Genomic DNA, 21,540 nt, shown 5'->3' on the forward strand with positions numbered 1-21,540 from the left:
CCTCTCCTGCTGAAGCTTGAGACCCTCAAGATTGGAGACTTGTTTTCTTTGTATACCCAATGTCTAATTCATAGCTAATATGTATTAGCTATTCTATAAATATTTTTAAGGAATATAGTAAATATTATGACTAGACATTGAGTAACTAACCCAGTAAAATGAAGTAAATTGCTCATATTAGTCATTCCTATTTGTTTGTTTCCTCTCTTTAGTGGTGATGAGTTCCTCAACTTTCTTCTGAAATTAAACAAACAGTGTGGCCATTTAATAACAGCTGTACAGAATATCATAACTGAGTTGCCTGTAAATTCTCACAAGGTATTCTATAAAACTTGTTAAGAAAAGTATGAGTGCTGAAGAACATTCCAGATAAGTTCATGATAATTCTCTAAACAGTGGTCTGGTAAAATTGTAAGTCACATAAAATGTAAATAAGTCAATGTGTTTAATTATTATTCCTTTATATACTAATTAATTGGAAAAACTGTGTTCAAGTAAAGGAAAATGAGTTAGACCAAAATTAAACTGATCTGTGTATTGAGCTTAACATTTCTTAAGGGGAATATAGTTGTTTAAAATATAAAGTGACAGGAGACCCAAGTGAAAGTTGAAACAAAACAGTGTGTTGAGTGTTATTAAAAACCATATCAATATAAGGTTTGTTAATGAAGGAAAAGTTAAATAGAGAAAGTGTAAGTGACCTGTAAAAGCAAACTTTTTTGTAGTTTTTCATGTGATTTGGTTTTAGCTATTTGTTTATAGTGAAAAATACTTAATGCACTTGTTTTCCTCTGATTTTTATGTAACACTAATATAAGAGTCTTATCATTCTTAAAACCTTCATGAATTTATTTGTTCACCATAAATTCTGTTATTACTAAATATTAGTCTCCATAAAGTCATATATACATATATTTTATAAATGTATTCAAGAAACTGGTGTGACTATATAAAATCACTAACTTCTTTGCAGTGTCAGAATTTATCTTGAACAAAAAATGCTTTTCAGTTACATAATTTAATGGGTGAGAATACTGTGTAATTTTGTAGATACAAAGTTGAAAACCGCCATTTTCCATTCTTTAAAATGTGACTTTTGAAAATACTTAACAGATAGTACTAGAATGGGCTTCTCCCCGGAATTTTACTTCAGTTTGTGAAGAACTGGTTAGTAATGTTGAAGATTTGAGTGAAGAGGTCTGCAAACTAAAAGATTTAATTCAGAAGGTATGTATTTAATATTTTAAAAGGGGAAATGATATACAAATAATATGTCAGATGATGAAACAGTTCTGACAAGAACAACTTAAGCTGCCACTAGACAAGTGGAAAAAGGAAAGAAAAAATGAAGAAATATAAGAAACAAACTTTGTGGGTTATTATAGGAATGAATACTAAAAGAACAAGATCTATGATTTTCATCTTTTAAATTAGCAAGGTAGAATGCATCACCATACCCATTACTGGGTATTCACCAAGTTGCTATTTTCGTGAGACTGGTGTCACAACCCCTTTCAGAAACAGTTTGGCAAGATATGCCAAGGACCGTAAAAATATTTGTATCTATCAATAATTCAATGATTCCAAAATTGGATGTGCCATAATGTCCTATGGCCAGTAAAATGATTTAACCAATTATGGTACACCCATTTGTTATAATGATATGCAGCCAAAAAAATATAATGAAAATCAAGTATCACCATGTTAAAGATGTGAAGTTATATTCTTTCTTACATATAAACACGCAGATGAAAAATTAAGAAAATGACATGTTTATCAGTTCTGTTGATGAGATAGATTTTTAGATGAAATATTCTATTTTCTAGACTTTCTTAAAGAGTATAGGCTTTTTTTGGTGGTGTTTCTGTATTCATATAGAACTATATACCTGGATTTAAGGACAGATGATTTTCCCCCCTCTTAAGAAAATTGGCTATAACAAGATCTAAGTTGCTGAAACCGGGAACTCTGTTGAAGATACGTAATGAAGAAAAACACTTTCATTTGACTCAAGAACTCACTTCTGAGTTCTCCTAGTCTATTTATAAATATCTTTGGTATCTATAATTTTTTTGTGAAATAGCTAAAATGAATGTCAGATTATTCTTTAAATTTGTATAGGTTCAACCCATAAGTCATTTGATATTTTCATTAATATTTTATCAAAAAGGTTCTTCTCAAAATCACCTTTATACATGTTCCAGGTAATTTGTCATCCTAGCTATGACCATATGTTCAATTAAAGGAGTCTTTTTTAAAAGTGAGTAGAAATTTGTGAAGCAAATTTTACAAAATAATAAGGGAATAAATAAATTTTAAATGGGCCTAATGAGCAATATATCTCAGAATTCTTGTAGACAATACCTCCTTTCTAGAAAAAGAGGAATCTTAGAAGTTGTATTATCTCTGACATTTATTCATTCACAACCATAAGAGTGTCTACTGTATGTCAGGCAACTGTGCTACCCATTAGTCTCCTAACTACATTCCTTCCACTTTTGTGTTCCTCTACTCCATACCATTCTTCAAACAACCTTTCTCATATAAAAATCTAATTTTCTACTTTCTGAACTTGTTGACAACATGAGAATTATAGCACCACTCATCTTCACTACCTTCATCATCTTGAAGAAGTGAAGGAAAATCATATTGACTTTACATAGCGTGGTATTTTTCATGAAGATCCAGGGGAAATTTGGATGGACTATGTAAAGATACTTCCTGCAAAGCATCATCCTTTAATGTTTAGTGTAGGAAATTCCCCCAAGACATCTTTCCTCAGGACTGGTAATTATTTGTTTTCTCCAAGATGAACTAAAAACATTTGGGGAGGGGGAAGAAGACTGAGATGAAATAAGAGAGAGGGGACAGGTTTTTCCTAAAGGAATGAAATTAAGAAGCACTGCTTTAGGGGTGACTTTGACTCTAAAACATAAATAATTCAATAAGGTACCATGATATTTATCTTAATAATATGTACCTATAAGGAGAAACCTTAGCTTTCTTTCACTAAACATAAAGTCTCTTTTCTGTGGCCTTCTCTACCTTAAATTTATGTATTTCTATATAAGAACCAGCCTTGAAAATACATTTATTGGTTTATAATAATGGCAGATATAGTTCTTTGGTCAGAAAAGTCTTAATTTTTGAGCAAGTTTTATATTGGTTTTTCTGGATTCGTCTAAAGTAGTTATCACCATGAGATTTGATTTAGGGAACTGTGAAGGCTTCCAGATTTGGGAATATGCTATTATGCCTGTTAAGTTTATGATACTTCAGTTTACCAATAATAACTGAAGCAAATTTTTAAGTTTTTTTTGAGTTACCATAGATAAGTGTATGGAAGTAACAAAGAGAGAGGGTAGGAAAGGTCAAGGCTAGACTTTAACACCACATCACTCTCTTTCAAAGCAACACACTGACAGGCTCCTGTCAGAAAGGGTCATTCTAAGTAATTGGTTAATAAAAGGAATGGCTGTCTCAGGATTCAGTAAATGGAGCATCAGTGTCAAAAAGGAATCTGTTACTGAATGAAGCCATTTGGAAGTCAGGCCAAGAATACAGTATTAAGGAGATTGGCATTGAAGTCTGTTTTCTGCTGTAAATTTAAAATTAATTTTGCAAGCTTTTTAAATTAAATATTTACACTGTAGATTTTAGATGTAGTTATTCTTGCTAATGTTGAAAATATTTATGTCACCACTCTAGCCCAGTATGTTTCTAGTATATATCACTCTATAAATGTGCCTGATTCTTTTTATCTTTTGAAGATCTTTTGGCTTCTGCTCATTCTCCTTCTTCTGCTCCTCCCCCATCAACTCTCTCTCTCTCCTTTCTCCTACACATACACACAACCCACACACATGGTTGGGGGGCCGCCTTTAGCAAGAGAGTTCTGTAGGAGTATTTAGAAACTGACTGGGTCATGTGCTTTCATTGCTGAGAAGTCCTAAAAGAGCCACTTAAGTTTTTGTTAGTATTTGTTCCTACAATTATATTTAAATAAAGGATTAAACTTCTAGCAATAGCATCAGATCCTCTAGTTTTTGATAAATTTCATATATTGTAAGTATACTATAAGAATGGTTTACTTTTTTGTAAGAAATCATTTAATATTTAAATACAGAGGGAAAAATAGCAATTGTCATTGCTTGTAGGTAAAAATAGAAACATTCAGGGGCGCCTGGGTGGCTCAGTGGATTAAGCTGCTGCCTTCAGCTCAGGTCATGATCTCAGGGTCCTGAGATCGAGCCCCGCGTCGGGCTCTCTGCTCCACAGGGAGCCTGCTTCCCCCTCTCTCTCTGCCTGCCTCTCTGCCTACTTGTGATCTCTCTCTGTCAAATAAATAAAATAAAATCTTTAAAAATAGAAACATTCAAGGAACTTTATCTCTTGATAAAAAAACATGATTTTAAAATGTAATAATCTATCAAAGGATTTATTCTTAATGTGAAACTAATTCACCATGATGGGATCCTAGGCAAAAAAGATGGTTTTTTAAGACGTATGTGTTCACTTTAAATCTTCCATGGAAATCTTACATTGGCTGCCTCTACATCAACTGAATTAACATGGATATTTTATTTTTAAAAATCAAAGATATTTCCAGTGTACTGTACATTAACTCTTTTCATTTTCTCATACTAAATATTAGTTGCAAAATGAGCGAGAAAATGATCCAACTCACATACCATTAATGGAAGAAGTATCAACATGGAATAGCAGAATTTTGAAGAGGACGGCTATTACAGTATGCGGATTTGGGTTTCTTCTTTTTGTTTGCAAGCTAACCTTCCAGAGAAAATAACCATAACATTTGTTTTGAATAATGTATGTATAATTCAAATTACCTACGAATATTGCTTTTAACTATTTCTGACACAGTATAATTACATTATTTGCTGATACTCCATAGGAGAAATTATGATTGCATAGAGCAAAAAGTTTCTTTAGAAGATGATTTGTTCAGTTTGAGTTAAAAACATAATTTGCTGTACTTTTATGTTAATTTTGATCAAGTAGTAAATTACAAGTGATTCTTAAGTTTGATTCTATGATTCTAAATCACATTCAAAATAAAAGTTTTATCTAATATTCTTTGACATTTAAAAGCAGTGTGTTCCTGATTTTTAACTGTAGAGAACAAACAGGTGGCTACCAGAGGTGGGTGGGAGATGAGGGAAATAGTTGATGGGGCTTAAACAGGACACTTATGATGAAAAGAATAAAATTTTTTTTTCTTTTTTTAATTTATTTTTTCAGCGTAACAGTATTCATTGTTTTTGCACAAACCCAGTGCTCCATGCAAAACGTGCCCTCCCTATTACTCACCACCTGTTCCCCCAGCCTCCCACCCCTGACCCTTCAAAACCCTCAGGTTGCCCCACCCTCCCACCCCTGACCCTTCAAAACCCTCAGGTTGTTTTTCAGAGTCCATAGTCTCCTATGGTTCGCCTCCCCTTCCAATTTTTTTTTTTTTATTAACATATAATGTATTTTTATCCCCAGGGGTACAGGTCTGTGAATCGCCAGGTTTACACATTCACAGCACTCACGATAGCACATACCTTCCCCAATGTCCATAACCTCCCTCTCCCCCAAAAAAGTTCCTTTGTCACAGCGAATCTGATACAGAATTTGTAAAATGTTCATAAGTTAGTATCCTTTTTTTAGTTCTTATTTTTCTCTTCCATTATTATAAGGAATTTATTTAATTTTTTTCATTATATAACATTAGGAAATTAATAATTTTGAAATTATTTCAGAGAATGCAAAGGATAAGAATAAAATGTAAAAATTTTGAATTATGGATTAAAAACTTAGAATATTTCAAATGTAAATTTAAAAAGAAAATTTAGAAAATAGTATAGAAAGCATAAAGTACCTTAAAATTTTTTATGTAATGCATCCATAGGAACAATGATATGTACTATATGTAACATTCTTTGTTTTTTTTGTAAGATTTTATTTATTTATTTGACAGAGAGAGAGAGACAACACAAGCAGGGGGAATGGGAGAGGGAGAAGCAGGTTTCCTGCCAAGCAGGAAGCCCAGTGCAGGGCTCGATCCCAGGACACTGGGATTATGACCTGAGCTGAAGGCAGATGCCCAACGACTGAGTCACCAGGCACCCGTATGTGTAACATTCTTAAAGATGTGTTGAAAGTGAGTAGCATGTGGCAAATAATTTCTCATATCAATCTAAAAAAGTGTAATACATGTAATACATGATTTTGGTTTTTCAAAATCAAGAGGATGATACTCAGATTTTAAAAGTGAAGGTAAAAAAGGTCAGGCTCAATTTCACAGGAATATAATAGTTAAATCTGGCTTGATTTACTACCATACTTAGAACAGATAGAGTTGATCTACAACTGCTGAAAGGTAAACCTCAAGCAAAAGGAAAAAATTGTAGAAAATAAGAGTAGCATAAGGAACTATAGTTAGTGGTCATTTCTGCTCTTGTATGTATCAAAGCAGCAAGACTTGCATCCAAGTTCCTTTTCTGAGAATATACTCCACCATATATCACTGGAAGAAACTGGTGTCTGACATTTTATCCTAAGTGCCATAGCAAGACTTTTTTTTTCTGATATCCCTCAATTTAAATGGGATCAAGACTTAGAACTAAACTAGACTAGGATAGAATAGGTTCTTCTTTCAACACAGATCGTGTTTCACTCCTAGCACACTTAGGCAAACGGAAGTTAGTTTCCTTAAAAACAAAACAAAACAGACATTATGTGATTATTTAACAGTAGTCTTTCACCTCAGTTTATCTTAAAGATGATCTTGTTTATGGCTGAATAGGTCATGGTTTTTTTCCTCTAATCAAACCAAACTCTATGCATCTCTCAAATACTAGCATGAACTATGAAATGCAAACTGATAAAATATTTGCTTTCCAAAGAGATTACTATAGTCCTTAAAATAGTGATCTGCCCCCAATGTATTTCAACATAATTATTCAAGGGAAAGAAATATTGTAAAGTCCAATTTATCTGCATATTCTTAAGTATGTTTTTACTTCCTTGACAAATATAGTGTAATTTTCAGATTACAGACTGATAATAAATAGGCCAGCATTTGTTGTGATTAAATTGTTTCTTCAGGGGTGCCTGGGTGGCTCAGTCAGTTAAGTGTCTATCTTTGGCTCAGATCTTGATCCAGGGTCCTGGGATTGAGTGAGTCCCTCATCAGGCTACCTGCCCAGCTGTGAGTCCTTCTCCTTCTGCCCCTCCCCCTACTTATGCTTTCTCTCTCTCTCAAATAAATCTTTTAAAAAAATTCTTTCTTCGTGCATAAAGTATCAACAGAATAAATTAGATTTTCCTCATCACTTAAAAATTGCTAATTTTACCTAGAGTATAATAAGCCTCTTCCTACCCTGTTGACTTAATTATAGTGCTTTACCGTAAGAAGGGTGTATCTTCTGGAATAGTCATTCTTTTACAGGATCGTACAAATCATTTTTCTTCTCTTTTTAAAACAATTCCTACAGTGACCCCTCTAAAACCACACAGATAGAAATGTAAATCAAGTGGTAATTCTATGCAGTTGAAAGTAGAAAAACTTTAATTAACTAGTATTTAATTTTTAATTAGTTGGGATCAAAAATGTTCCTGTATCTTAGAATCAGCTTTGGAACCCAAATAATCCATTTTTTTAAAGAATTTTTAATTTATTTATTTGACAGAGAGGGATCACAAGTAGGCAGAGAGGCAGGCAGAGAGAGAAGAGGAAGCTGGCTCCCCGCTGAGCAGAGAGCCCAATGCGGGGCTTGATCCCAGGACCCTGTGAGCCGAACGCAGAGGCTTTAACCCACTGAGCCACCCAGGCGTTCCCAAATAATCCATTTTAAGCACCTCTTTCAAGGAAAGATAAGCATGCATACTTGCCACTCTCCTTAAGTGGGGTGCTTAGTGCCACCTGGCAACTCTATTCGATTTCCCCAGTATGTCTGCCAGCTTTTTCACTGGATAACTACTTTATGATTCTCTGTCCTCAAAGTTCTAAGACCTCCTCCTCATCTCACTCTTAAATGATGGCCTTGCTTTTTACTGCCCTTGGGAATAGAATTAGTTAAAGAAGAACTTCCAAACTGGGTTTCCTTTAGTTAGTTTTCCTTTAGTTCAGTCAGTAGACTTTCTCATAAATGGCCAGATAGTCGATATGTTAGACTTTACAGGCCATGCAGTCTGTGTCACAACTTCTTAACACAGCTATTACAGTGCAGAAGCACCTGTAGGCAATACGTAAATGAATGGAAGTGAGTGTGGTACGAGAAAATTTTACTTAGTAACAGGTGGTTGCCCAGATTTAGCCCCCACAACCTGTAGTTCACCAATCTCGTCAAAGGTCACAGAGTTACAACTAAGAGTTGTCTTAATTTATAGACAACCTCTGCCTTTTGATTGTTTAATCCACCCCCATTCCTGTTACTATTTGTGTATTATTGGTATACTGGACAGAAATGTCCATCATTTTACTCTTGTTTTCTATATGACTTAGAAAAACATCTTTTGATGATTTTTTCACCATATTTTTTAGTTATTTTCTTCATGGTTGCTCTAGGGTTCACCACATGTACATCTTAACATGTAGGAATCTCTTGAGACTTCTAAGTTGCAGGGCCCTTTTTAACTGTTTCCTTTTCTGATTATTCTGATAAGCTGTCTGCCTCATTTAGTATTACACCCAACCCTCAGGTTCCACCAATTACTGGTTGATTGCTCACATGGCATGCCCTGGGGCATGAAGTGCCCAGCAGTCTGATAGAAAGTCAGATTTTGAGGTTTACCCCAACCAGGGGAGGGCCCTTCTTAGCTGTCTCTTTCCCTGACTCTGGTGAACTAGCTAGCCTATGGTTTAGCTTGTTGCTCCTGATTAAGAATATGTATTGTATGAGACACTGGGTGTTATACGCAAACAATGAATCATGGAATACTACATCAAAAACCAATGTACTGAATCGTAAATAACAAAATTTTAAAAAATAAAAAGCTATTGTATTTTAGGATGACCTTAGGCTTGATTTTCTCCACATTCTCTTTCAAATAAAGTCAGTTCCTTGGGGGAGAAGTTTCAAGCTCTCCTTACAGATAGATTCTACCCCTGGGCAACAACTCTACGCCACTTTCTGAGTGCTGGGTAAGGCAGTAGCCTCTGGTCTACTGGGTTGATTCTCACAACTCTGCCCTATAAGTGAGCTGGCCTGAGAGAGATCAGGCCCCAGTAATCTGGCCTGCAATTTCTGGGATCCACTCATTATCCTGTGGGACTTAATGGAAGGATAAAGCCCTTAACTCAACCAGCTATGCACCAGAATCTAGCCACTTAAGCTCAGAGTTGGGGGAGCATAAGAAAGCTGGTGGCTTGTCCAGAAGAGATACGGTAATCCTTATTTGGTAGCTTAAGGGAGAGGCAGCCCATCCTCTTGACCACATTGTCCCAGAGTGGAGCTCCTACAAAGCTGAGCTGACTTGGGCTGCAAGGAGCCGGTTGTAAGGGAGAGAATGGATCATGATTTAATATTCTTCCTGAGTTTTAGTATAGATTTCCTTGTGTAAATGTTATCCTCATTGGTTCTGAGCCCTTAGGACTCTTTCCAGAGACTTTAAATAAAGGTTGTATTTTTATAGCTTTCTCTAGCTTTATTTGTTTCTCTGGGGAGTAATACCATGCTGCTCCTCACACTTCCATCCTGGCAGAGAAATTCCTTAACCAATATTTCTAGGGTATCTGCTATGAGCTTAGTATAGTGCTTGGCCCAGAAGAGTGTACAAAATTTTTTTGAAGCCAGAAACATTAGCTAAATACTTCTCACGTAGGCTTTACCTAGTCCTAGGTTAATATCATACAATGCCAAAAATTCTCAGAGCACCTAAAGTCTATTGGAAACAGAAGGGAAAGACTCACCTAGACTTGATTAGGATACATTAGGGCTTGATAAATGATGGGTAAAGCAAGGCTACACTCTCAATTTTGAAAGCTTTCCTGTGGGAGGTGTTTCAGCTAATACCTAACTTAAATTTACTGCATTTAGTAAATACAGAAAACAGGCTATTTAAAATTCTAAAAGGGTATCACGCAGAAATTAAGCCAGTTACAATTTCAAGCACCAGAAGCAAAATCGAGTTTTGGTTTCTTTTATGGAATGATTTTAGAGTGAAACATTTTTTGATCTTAACACTATTTGAAAGTTAATCTTTAAGAACACAGATAACCATGATGACTTCTGTTTGACTCCAAGTCACTCTGTCGCTGCTTAATAAATAATTTGTAGCTCTGTGGGGGTGGAAATAGGGTGGGGATTTTCTTTCTGGCACATCCACTAGTGAGTAATACATTTATTTCAAGTGCCAATAAAAATGTTATACTGGACTTATGTGACACATTTGTTAGTTATTAGAGAAACCAATTCTAAGCCATTTGAGTAATGTTCTATTATATTTTTGTACCTGTAAGTTAAGAATATCTTATCAATATTCTAGACAAAATGAACAAATTTTTAATACTGCATTGCAGTATTTTCTTCACCATTAAATAAAATAAAATAAGGACATTTTCAGGAGTGGCACCATCTTTGGACTTCTCTCAGTAAAATAATAATACCACCTTTTTCTTTTTGACTGATCTTTCATAATTGTTTCCATGAATTTTCTTCTTGGAGTCTTTCAAACACTTTAATCTCTTTTACTTTTTTTCCTTTTGAAATTCATGTCACTGTTAATATGCTCCCTCTTCCTGCTCACCCCCTAACCTGTCCCTCACCTCGCCAGTGCACATGAAATAGAAAGTAGCCTAGGTTCCAGCACTGTTGTCATTAGTGTGTACATTCTTTGGGTCTTGATTTCCTCATCTGTAAAATAGATTATTTCTAAGACTGACTCAGAATAATGCCTTCATCTGAAATACATTCAATTTGGAATTCTGAAAATAGAACAAAACCTTAGGCAGTGTTTACTAAGCAAATTGAACCCCTCGTGAGTGGTTTTGCTTTTGATCTCACATTCAGAGATCTAATATATGAGAATTGATTTTAATTTTGGTTGCTGCCAATTTTATATTTTTGGCATAAATACTAGGAATGACATTTCAACTCATTAAATGATTACTGAGTGCTTAGTATGTGTAAGACATTATACCCATATATTATATATTTTATATGAGATCAGAAAACCTAAATACTTTATTATTAAGACATTATACCCATATATTATATATTTTATATGAGATCAGAAAACCTAAATACTTTATTATTATTAAGAGAGACAATAGGATTACTGTTATTGCAAGGATGTAAATGTTAAAACTGTGAGACTGCATCATAAGAACAGGTGTGGTTGAGTGGTTTATTTCTTTTTTTTTTTTTTTAAGATTTTATTTATTTATTTGACAGACAGAGATCACAATTAGGCAGAGAGGCAGGCAGAGAGAGAGAGAGGAGGAAGCAGGCTCCCTGCCAAGCGGAGAGCCCAATGTGGGGCTCGATCCCAGGACCCTGGGATCATGACCCGAGCCGAAGGCAGAGGCTTTAACCCACTGAGCCACCCAGGTGCCCCGAGTGGTTTATTTCTTTAATCAGATTTCCACACTTGAGAATATGGTGAAAGACTGACTTACCTTTCCTTGTGGGGTTAGGGCTCAGCCTCAACTATGCCCTCCTACAAAACAGTCGCAGAAGGGAAACTGGCATAATTCCCAATATGTGAAATCTTTTAGAAGAGATTTAGACCAGAGGCACCTGGGTGGCTCAGTGGGTTAAAGCCTCTGCCTTTGGCTCAGGTCTTGATCCCAGGGTCCTGGGATTGAGCCCCACATCGGGGTCTCTGCTCATCGGGGAGCCTGCTTTCTTCTTTCTCTCTCTCTCTGCCTGCCTCTCTGCCTACTTGTGATCTCTGTCAAATAAATAAATAAATAAAATCTTATGGGGAAAAAAAGGAGAGATTTAGACCAAATTTAAAGTAAATTTCTTCTCATCATGGATTCAGGCTCATTAATGTTAAACCAATTTGGGGAGTTGCAGATGTATAATTTTTCCTGCCCCCAGTGTAAGGAATTAAAATGAGACCCCTAGAATTTTCAGTAGTAATACTGTAACTTTTCCAGTCAGGGGTAATATTATAATTAATTTTCATATCAGTTGGCAGTATTATAATATAGTCATGGTTAGCTGTGGCCAACCAAGACTGGACATAAAATGGAGAAATGAAAAATTAAAGTTGTTACAAAAAGCCCCTAAATCAGCTTCTAGATAAAATAGGAATGGCCTTATAGCATGAAAGAAAAAAATGCAGATTTTGTTCTTAGTAAGGTTTTGGTTCCTTAAGTGACTTCTGTGATGTGGCTCCTAGATCTCCCTTTAGGAGTAAAAGACCTAACTGCCCCCAGCCACTGTGAGTGCAGGGAGCAGACAGGCCTCTTTGGGAATTTTTTCCAGTAAAGCAAGCTGCCTTCCCCAAAGCAACCACTTCCCCGAAGCTACTTCCAGGGATGGCTAATCAACCGAGGGGTTTAAAGGTCCCACCTACAGGGGACCAAATCCCAACTCAAGATAAGCCTACAGGACCACCCTGCTGCAGAGCTCCCAGTGGGCCTGGCTGAAGTCTTCAGTGAGGCTGTGATCTCTCTCCGATCTGTCCACTCCTGCCTCCTCCCTTCCCTTGCACAGGTGCTCTCCAGAGCACTCCCAAAGAAATGTCCAGTATGCTAATCTTCACCTCAGTATCTGCTTCCTAAGGACCCCAGCTGTCACCAGCAGTGCCCTGCATAAGTCATGAAATACATGATTATTATTAACAATTATTTTCTCTGAAACTTAGTTTCCTAATTTGAAAAATAAAGATTATCCTGAGCTAGGGTTGTTGTTAAGAGTGTTCAATGTGGTGACATAGAAGGGATTGTAGAGTTTTATAATTAGAAGATTTGTGGCCAGGCAGACTTGTATTCCTATTTCAGCTCTGCCTCTTACTAGCTGTGCAGCTTTTAGAAAGCTAGCTAAGCCCTCCAAGTCTCTGCCTCTTCATCATGACATGAACATAACAATAATAATCATACTGAAAAATTATCTTCCACTGGGCATTACTGTATGCCAGTCATTTAACCAATTTATTTTTCAATAAACCTATTGAATTAAACCTGTAAGTTTGTTACAAGGATTAGTGAACTAAGGCTTATAATTTTCTACAATGTCTAGTATATGCTATACATTAAATAAATGGTAGCCTATAATTTGTTACTCATCTAAAGCATTTATTACAGTGCCATACATACACAAAAATGATACTCTACATGAGGAAAAAAGGTCATATTTTTCTAATTGCCAGGACCATATTTTTGTTTGAGAGAAATATTTTCTATCATGTAATGTGACATAACTAAAAATACTTAAATTGTCTAAACTGACAGAGATGTATTCACAATCCACAAGATACAGTTAGTAGGTATTACAGATGATAAATTATCTGGTAAGTGTCCCTTTAATTTCCCCTTTCCCTTTTTATCAGGTTGTACCATACTCAAATACAGAGGGGTGCAAGCAGTCACAAAGCAGAAGTAGAAACCATTTGTCTATAAAGCTAAGCTTATTAAACCCTCTTGTGATAGTGGAGAGACCTGGAGTTTGTATTCTTACTGTTCTATACAGAGGAAGACTGGATGGTGTAAGGAGGTGTGTGACTCAGTTGTGGTCAGACTGTCAGCTTGATACCTACCCTAACACACGGTTTACCTGCCCAAGTCACAGAGGACCTCATCTCCCTGAAACATTTTGTACACCAAAGGAGGTGCCAGAGTTTATCCACCTGAACAGTACACATTTTCTCAGGTTTTTGTTCATTAAATTCACCTGACTTGAAAAATATTTACTCATTTCATGTCTATTCGAAAACTAACACTAAAAATATGGGAAAGTCCAAGTTAACTGAATTGGCAAATAATCTGAAGTGATATAATTTTAAGCACAGATACGGGGCTGCTACCAAAGAAGCCATAAAAGGGAGCCATCCACTAAGAACAATGAAAGAACCCTCCTTGTACATATCCTGGACTAGCTGCATCCTCTCTGGATAGTCTGACTCTTCATTGTGAGAAAAATAATCTTGTCTTCGATTAAATCACTGTGGTTGGGTTTTCTGTTAATGGTGCCAAAACTATTCCCAACTAATACAGGGTTATACATATGTTGTCTCATCCTACAATTTGCTTCTTCCCTCAACATTGGTTTCCAATGCATCCATGTTAAAAAGCCAAGATGTAATTAATTCCTTTGAACAGTTGTATAATATTTCATCATATGTCCATCCCACATTTTACCAACCTGTCCCCTGACTGATACAGTTTTGAGTTATTTTGGATTTATCCTCAACAGTATTACTGCACATGCTTGTGTATGTGTCTTTATATATACATGACAAAATTTCTTTAGCTATATATTTAGCAGTGGAATAGCTAGTTATAGGGCACAGATATTTTCAATATCATTAACTATTGATGTTGCCAGGTATTTCTGTTTGCCCCTCCAGATCTTCTCTCACTCTAGACCACCCTGGGAAGCTGATCTATGAACTACATCAAAGGACCTTAAAACTTTTGGTTGGGTTTATCCAATGGAGAACGCCAGTGGAATATCTGAAGTAGAGCAAGGTTCATGTATTAATTCACCTGGCTCTCCTCCCTGCAAGACTGCTGTCTGTGACCCTAACTGAAGGGGACTGCACCTCGACACGATTCACTCCTTCTGGGTTCCAGGAACCTTCACTTCCTGTTCCTTCCAGTCTGAGGGTGGTAACAGCTCCTCTGCCTACACCTTCAAAAATAGTCTCTTTCTAATCAAACCTCCTTGTTTCCAGGTGAGAGCCTTACTACATCATTCCTACACTACTCTTCAAGGAGCCTATATTAATTTATAGACCTATCAGCAGTCTATGAGTATCCATTACTTATCCCATAGCCATACCAACACTTAATATTAACTGACTTAAACTTCTTCCTATATGATGGCTTCAATAAAGTTGATTGTTTCTGTTTTATCTTGTACTTTTCTGATTACTAGTGATGAACTTAAACAGCATTTACAGAATATTCTATCTAAATGCAGCAGAATACACATGGAGCATTCTCCAGGATAGATCATATATTCACAAAACAAGTCTTCATAAATTTAAGAAGACTGAAATCATATCAAGCATTTTTCCAACCATAAATGGTATGAAAGTAGAAATTTCGATGGCTTTAAGATTGCTTAATTCAATTGCTTTAAGAAAACTGGAAAATCCACAAATACATGGCTATTAAACATCATCCTACTGAAAAAATGATAGGTCAAAGAAGAAATCAAAAGAGAAATCAGAAAATAGAAAATATCTCAGGACCGGGGCGCCTGGGTGGCTCAGTGGGTTAAGCCGCTCTCTTCGGCTCGGGTCATGATCTCAGGGTCCTGGGATCGAGCCCCACATCGGGCTCTCTGCTCAGCGGGGAGCCTGCTTCCCTTCCTTTCTCTCTGTCTGCCTCTCTGCCTACTTGTGATCTCTGTCTGTCAAATAAATAAAATCTTTAAAAAAAAAAAAAAAAAGAAAATATCTCAGGACCAATAACAATGGAAATAGAACATACCAAAACTTATAGGATGCAGCCAAAACAGCTGAAGAGAAGTTCATAGTAATTATGCCTACATTAAGAAATAAGAAATTTTATATCTCAAGGAACTAGAATAGGAAGAACAGAGCCCAAAGTGAGTGAAAGGAAGAAAAAAAAAAAGAAAAGGAAATAAATGAAATAGAAACTAGAAAGATAGTAGAAAAGATTAATGAAACTGGTTCTTTGAAAAGATAAAATTAACCAACCTTTAGACTCACCAAGAAAAAAGAACTAAAAATCAGAAGTGAAAGAGGAGATATTATAACTGATACCACAGAGATACAAAGGATCATGTGAGTCCCATGAATAATTATGCACCAACAAATTAGAAAACTTATAAGAAATAAATGAATTCCTAGAAACATAGACCATACTAAGACTGAATCATGAAGAGAAAATCTGATCGGACCTACTACTGGGTAGTAGATTAAATCAGTAGTCAAAAACCCCAACAAACGTTAAGTCCAGACCATATCAATTTACCAGCGCATTCTAGCAAACATTTAAAGATTAATTACTATCAATATAACTCAAATTCTCTAAAAAAATAGAAAAGGGGGGAACACTTCTAAACTTACGAGGTCAGAATTACCCTGATACAAAAACTGGACAAAGTCACTACCAGAAAAGAAATTACAGGCCAATATCCCTGATGAACAAAGGTATAAAAATTCTCAACAAAATATTAGCTAACAATATAATAATACATTAAAAGGATCTCACACGATTATCAATTTGGATTCATTCCAGGATGCAAGGATATTTCAACATGCACAAATCAAAGTGATGCATCATATTAACAAGATGAAGAATTTAAAAAATCACAATTATCTCAAGAGACAGAAAGCATTTGACAAAATTCAACATCCATTTCTGATTAAAAATTCTCAACAAAATGGGTACAGAGGAAATGTACCCCAACACAATAAAGACCATATGTGACAAACCCACAGTAGCTGTATACTCAATAGTGAAAAAATGAAAGGTTCTCTTCTAAGACCAGGAATAAGACAAAGATGTCTACTCTTGCCACTTTTATCCCACATAGTACTGGAAATCCTAGGTGGAGCAATTAGGCAAGGGGGAAAAAGTCATCAAATCAGAAAGAAAGCACCTGACTTGATATTATACATAAAATACGCTACAGATTCTACCAAAAAAACTGTTAGAATAATTTTTTAAGAGATTTTTATTTATTTGACAGAGATACAGTGAGAGAAGGAACACAAGCAGGGGGAGAGGAGGAGGGAAAAGCAGACATCCTGCTGAACTGGGTGCCCAATGAAGGGATCGATCCCAGGACCCTGGGATCATGACCTGAGCTGAAGGCAGATGCTTAACGACTGAGCCACCCAGGAGCCCTTAGAATAAATTAACTCAGTAAAATTTCAGGTTATAAAATCAATATATAAAAGCCAGTAACATTTCTATACACTAGTAATGAACTACCAGGAAGAGGATTACAAAAACAATCATATTTACAATTGCGTTAAAAAGAATAAAATACCCAGGAATAAATTTAACCAAGGAGATTAAAAACATGTACACTAAACACTAAAACAATGATGAAAGAAATTGAAGAGGGCATAGTAAATAAAAAGCTATTTCATGTTCATGGGTTAGAAGAATTAACATGTTGAAATGAACGTGCAAACTAAAACAATCTATAGATTCAGTGCAATCCCTATCAAAATTCTAATGGTATTTTCACAAAAATAGAACGATCCTAAAATTTGTATGGAACCACAAAGACTTTAAGTAGCCAAAACAATCCTGAGAAAGAATAAAGCTAGAGGCAGCACACTTACTCATTTCAAACTGTATTACAAAGCTATAGGAACCAAAACAATGATTTTGGCATAAAAAGCACATAGACCAATGGAACAAAATATAGGGCCCAGGAATAAACCTACACATATTTGGTCAATTAATTTACAACATAGGAGACAGGGATATACAAAGGGGAAATGATGGTCTCTTCAATCAGTGGTATTGGAAAAACTGGACAGCCACATACAAAAGAATGAAATTGAACTACTATCTTGCAGTTTTCACAAAAATCAACTCAAAATGGAATAAAAACATGAATGTAAAATGTGAAGCCATAAAACTCCTAGGAGAAAACATAGGTGGTAAGCTCTTGATGTTTTTTTGGATTTGACAACAAAAACAAAGACAATAAAAACAAATAAGTGAGACTACCTCAAACTAAAAAGGTTTGGGACAGCAAAGGAAACTGTCAACAAAGTGAAAAAAGAATTTACAGAATGAGAGATGTGACTTATCTCATAAGGAATTAATACCCCAAATACATGAAGAACTTATGCAACTCAATAGGAAAAAAAATCCAATTAACAAATGAGAAAAGTATAGCTTAATAGACATTATTCCAAAGAAGACACAAAGATGGCCAACAGGTACAGGAAATGTGCTCAACATCACTAATCAGGGAAATGCTAATCAAAACCGCAGTGAGATATTACCTTACACTTATTGTAATGACTATTATCAAAAAAAGACAAGAAATAAGTGTTAACGAGGATGTGAAGAAAAGGGACCCCTTTACATTCATTTGCATGAATGTAAACTGGTACAGCCACTATGGTAAACAGTATGGATGTCCCTCAAAAAATAAATTTGGAACTACCATATGATCCAGCAATTTCACTTCTCAGAATTTATCCAAAGAAAATTAAATCACGGGGCGCCTGGGTGGCTCAGTGGATTAAGCCGCTGCCTTCGGCTCAGGTCATGATCTCAGGGTCCTGGGATCGAGCCCCGCATCGGGCTCTCTGCTCCGCGGGGAGCCTGCTTCCTCCTCTCTCTCTGCCTGCCTCTCTGCCTACTTGTGATCTCTCTCTCTGTCAAATAAATAAATCTTTAAAAAAAAAAAAAAGAAAGAAAATTAAATCACTATCTCAAAAAGATACCTGCTTTCCCATGTTCCTTGCAGCATTATTCACAATGCCCAAGAAATGAAAATGGACACCTAAGTGTCCATTAAGAGATAAAGTGTGTGTGTGTGTGTGTGTGTGTGTGTGTGTGTGTGTGTGTGTGTGTGTGATGGAATATTATTCAGCCATTAAAAATAAGGAAATCTGGGGCACCTGGGTGGCTCAGTGGGTTAAAGCCTCTGCCTTCGGCTCAGGTCATGATCCCAGGGTCCTGGGATCGAGCCCGCATCGGGCTCTCTGCTCAGCGGGGAGCCTGCTTCCCCCTCTCTCTCTCTGCCTGCCTCTCTGCCTACTTGTGATTTCTGTCTGTCAAATAAATAAATAAAATCTTTAAAAAAAAATAAGGAAATCTAGTCTTTAGCAGCGATATGAATGGACCTTGAGGTCATTATGGTAGGTGAAATAAGTCAAAGAAAATACTGTATCATTATGTATATGTGGAATCTAAACTTTTTTTTTAATGACTCAGAGACACAGCAAACAGACTGGTGGTTGCCAGTGATGGGTTGAGGAGCAGATAAAATGGCTAAAGGGGGTCAACAGGTACAAACTTCTAGTTACAAGATAAATCAGTCCTAGGGATGTAGCATACAACATAGAGACTATAGTGAACTACATTGTATTGTATATTTGAAAGTTGTTATACAATAGAGCTTAAGTGTTCTTACCACAAGAAAAAAATAATTTTAACTACATGTGGTGATGGACATTAACTAAATTTATTTAATCATTTTGCAATATATACGTATATCAAATAAGTTGTACACTTAAAATTAGTTATATGTTAATTCTATCTCAATTTTTAAAAGCATACATTTAGGTGGAATATTAGTCATAAAAAAGAATGAAATCCTGCCATTTGAAACAACATGAAAGAAGTCAGAGAAAGACAAATACCATATGATTTCCTTGTCCATGGAATTTAAGAAATAAAACAAAGAGAAAAAGACCAAAAAAAAAAAAGAAAAAACAGACAAATATAGAGAACAAACTGGTGGTTGCCAGAAGGGAGGTAGACAGGGGATGGGTGAAATAGATGAAGGAAATTAAGAGCACAGGTTGTGATGAGCCCTGAGTAACATGTAGAATTGTTAAATCATTGTATTGAACACCTGGAATTGATAAAACACTGTATATTAATTATACTTGAATTTATTAAAAAAATAGATAACATTTTTAAAAAAGCAGTAATTTGGGGGGCAGGCCGTATGTTATATAGCAATAGACAAATGGAAATGTTACTCATTTTATTATTTCTTTATTAGTTAACCCAGAGATTACAATATTTATTCTTGACTTAGAATATGTATTCAACATGGTCTCATAATCATGCATTTTTATTTAGTTCATGTATTTTCTAATATCTTTTGAGACTTCTTTGACCCATAGATTATTTAGATGCATGTTGCTTAATTTCCAAAAGTTCAGAGATCTCCTTGATTTTTTCCCTCACTGATTTTTCCATTTCATTCCATTTCAGTCAGGGAACATATTTTATATAATTTCACTTCTTTTAATTTGCTAATGTTTATTACCCAGCATATAATCTTCATGAACATCTCATGTTCACTTGAAAAGAATGTATATTCTGCTGTTGTGAAGTGACATTCTATAAATAACTAAATTCAATTGGTTGATGGTATTTTTGAGTTCTATATCTTGCTATGTTTCTGCATTAGCAAGAACTGTCTGCTCACTGCTAATTGTCTGCTCATTCTGCCAACTCCTGAGAGGGGAATATTGATATCAACTATGATTGTTAATTTGTCTGCTTTTTCTTCAGTTTGGTCAATTTTTGCTTCATAAGTTTTGCAAGCCTGTTGTTTGGCACATACACATTTAGTATTGTATTTCTTCTTGGTAAATTGACCCTTTTGTAATTATGTCATGTGCCTCATTATCTCAGGTAAATGTTTTTGCTCAGATACCTACTTTGATATTGACATGGCTACTTCATCTTTATTTTAGTGTTTACATGATGTATATTCTAGCCTTCTCTTTTTTATCCACCTGTATTATTACATTTGAAATGAGTTTTTGAAGTGAATTTCTTACAGACCCAGCATATAGTGGGTTTCATGTTTTTATTTATTCAATCTTTATTTTAAAATTTTTATGTTGGGACCATATATATTTTATATAATTATTGGTATGTCTTGATTTGTAGCTACCATTTAATTATTTGTCTCTTAGTTTTGTTTTTCATTGCTCTGGTCTGCTCTCTTACAATTATTTGAACATTTTAATTTTGTGTGTTCTTTGCTATATCTCTGTATAGTCATTGTTATTGGGATTATATTATATATGTGTAACTATTTACAGTTGATTCTAAAATAAACATTTTACAACTTCAGTTGGAATGTAGAAAGTTATCACCATATAAAGTACATTTACTCTCCGCACTTGATACTGTAGTTTCTTATGTATTATATCTACACACAATGAAAACACTATCAGACTTTTCCCTTTTTTGCCTTTAATCATCAAACATATTTTAAATACCTGGAGAGAAGAAGAAGTTTATAATATTTACCCAGCTATTTATCATTTCTCTTGCCTTTCCTTCATTCCAGGTTTTTCAATTTTCCTTCTTATATCATTTCCCTTTTGTCTCAAGAAATTCTCTTAGCATTTATTTTAAACAGGTCTGCTGACAGAAAATTCTTCATCTTCCTTCATCTGAGTCTTTATTTCACTTTCATTAATGAAGGATATTTTCATTGTATATAGAATTCTGGGCTGAGGGGTCTTTTCCTTTAGGGCTTTAAAAAATATTTTTCAGATATTGGTGGCTTAGCCTGTTAAGCGTCAGACTCTTGATTTCACCTCTGCTCATGATCTCAGAATCCTGAGATCCAGCCCTGAGTGGGGCTCCCCACTCAGCTTGGGATTCTCTCTCTCCCTCTGTCCCCCACCCCGGCTTGTGCATGCAGGCTCGTGCTCTCG

At 35.5% G+C, this 21,540-nt stretch overlaps 1 protein-coding gene across 1 annotated transcript in view; it reads left to right on the forward strand.

Moving 5' to 3' along the window:
* The window catches only part of ASZ1 (ankyrin repeat, SAM and basic leucine zipper domain containing 1), a 57,554-nt gene extending 52,747 nt beyond the window's left edge, over positions 1–4,807 (forward strand). Inside the window, exons 11-13 of the mRNA XM_046021123.1 lie at positions 213–318; positions 1,114–1,227; positions 4,655–4,807. Coding sequence (XP_045877079.1) covers positions 213–318; positions 1,114–1,227; positions 4,655–4,807 — 373 coding nt within the window. The remainder of the gene's footprint in view (positions 1–212; positions 319–1,113; positions 1,228–4,654) is intronic.
* Positions 4,808–21,540: the final 16,733 nt, after the last annotated feature.

The sequence above is a fragment of the Meles meles genome, chromosome 10 (genome assembly GCF_922984935.1).
Source record: "Meles meles chromosome 10, mMelMel3.1 paternal haplotype, whole genome shotgun sequence".
NCBI classification, from domain to species: domain Eukaryota; kingdom Metazoa; phylum Chordata; class Mammalia; order Carnivora; family Mustelidae; genus Meles; species Meles meles.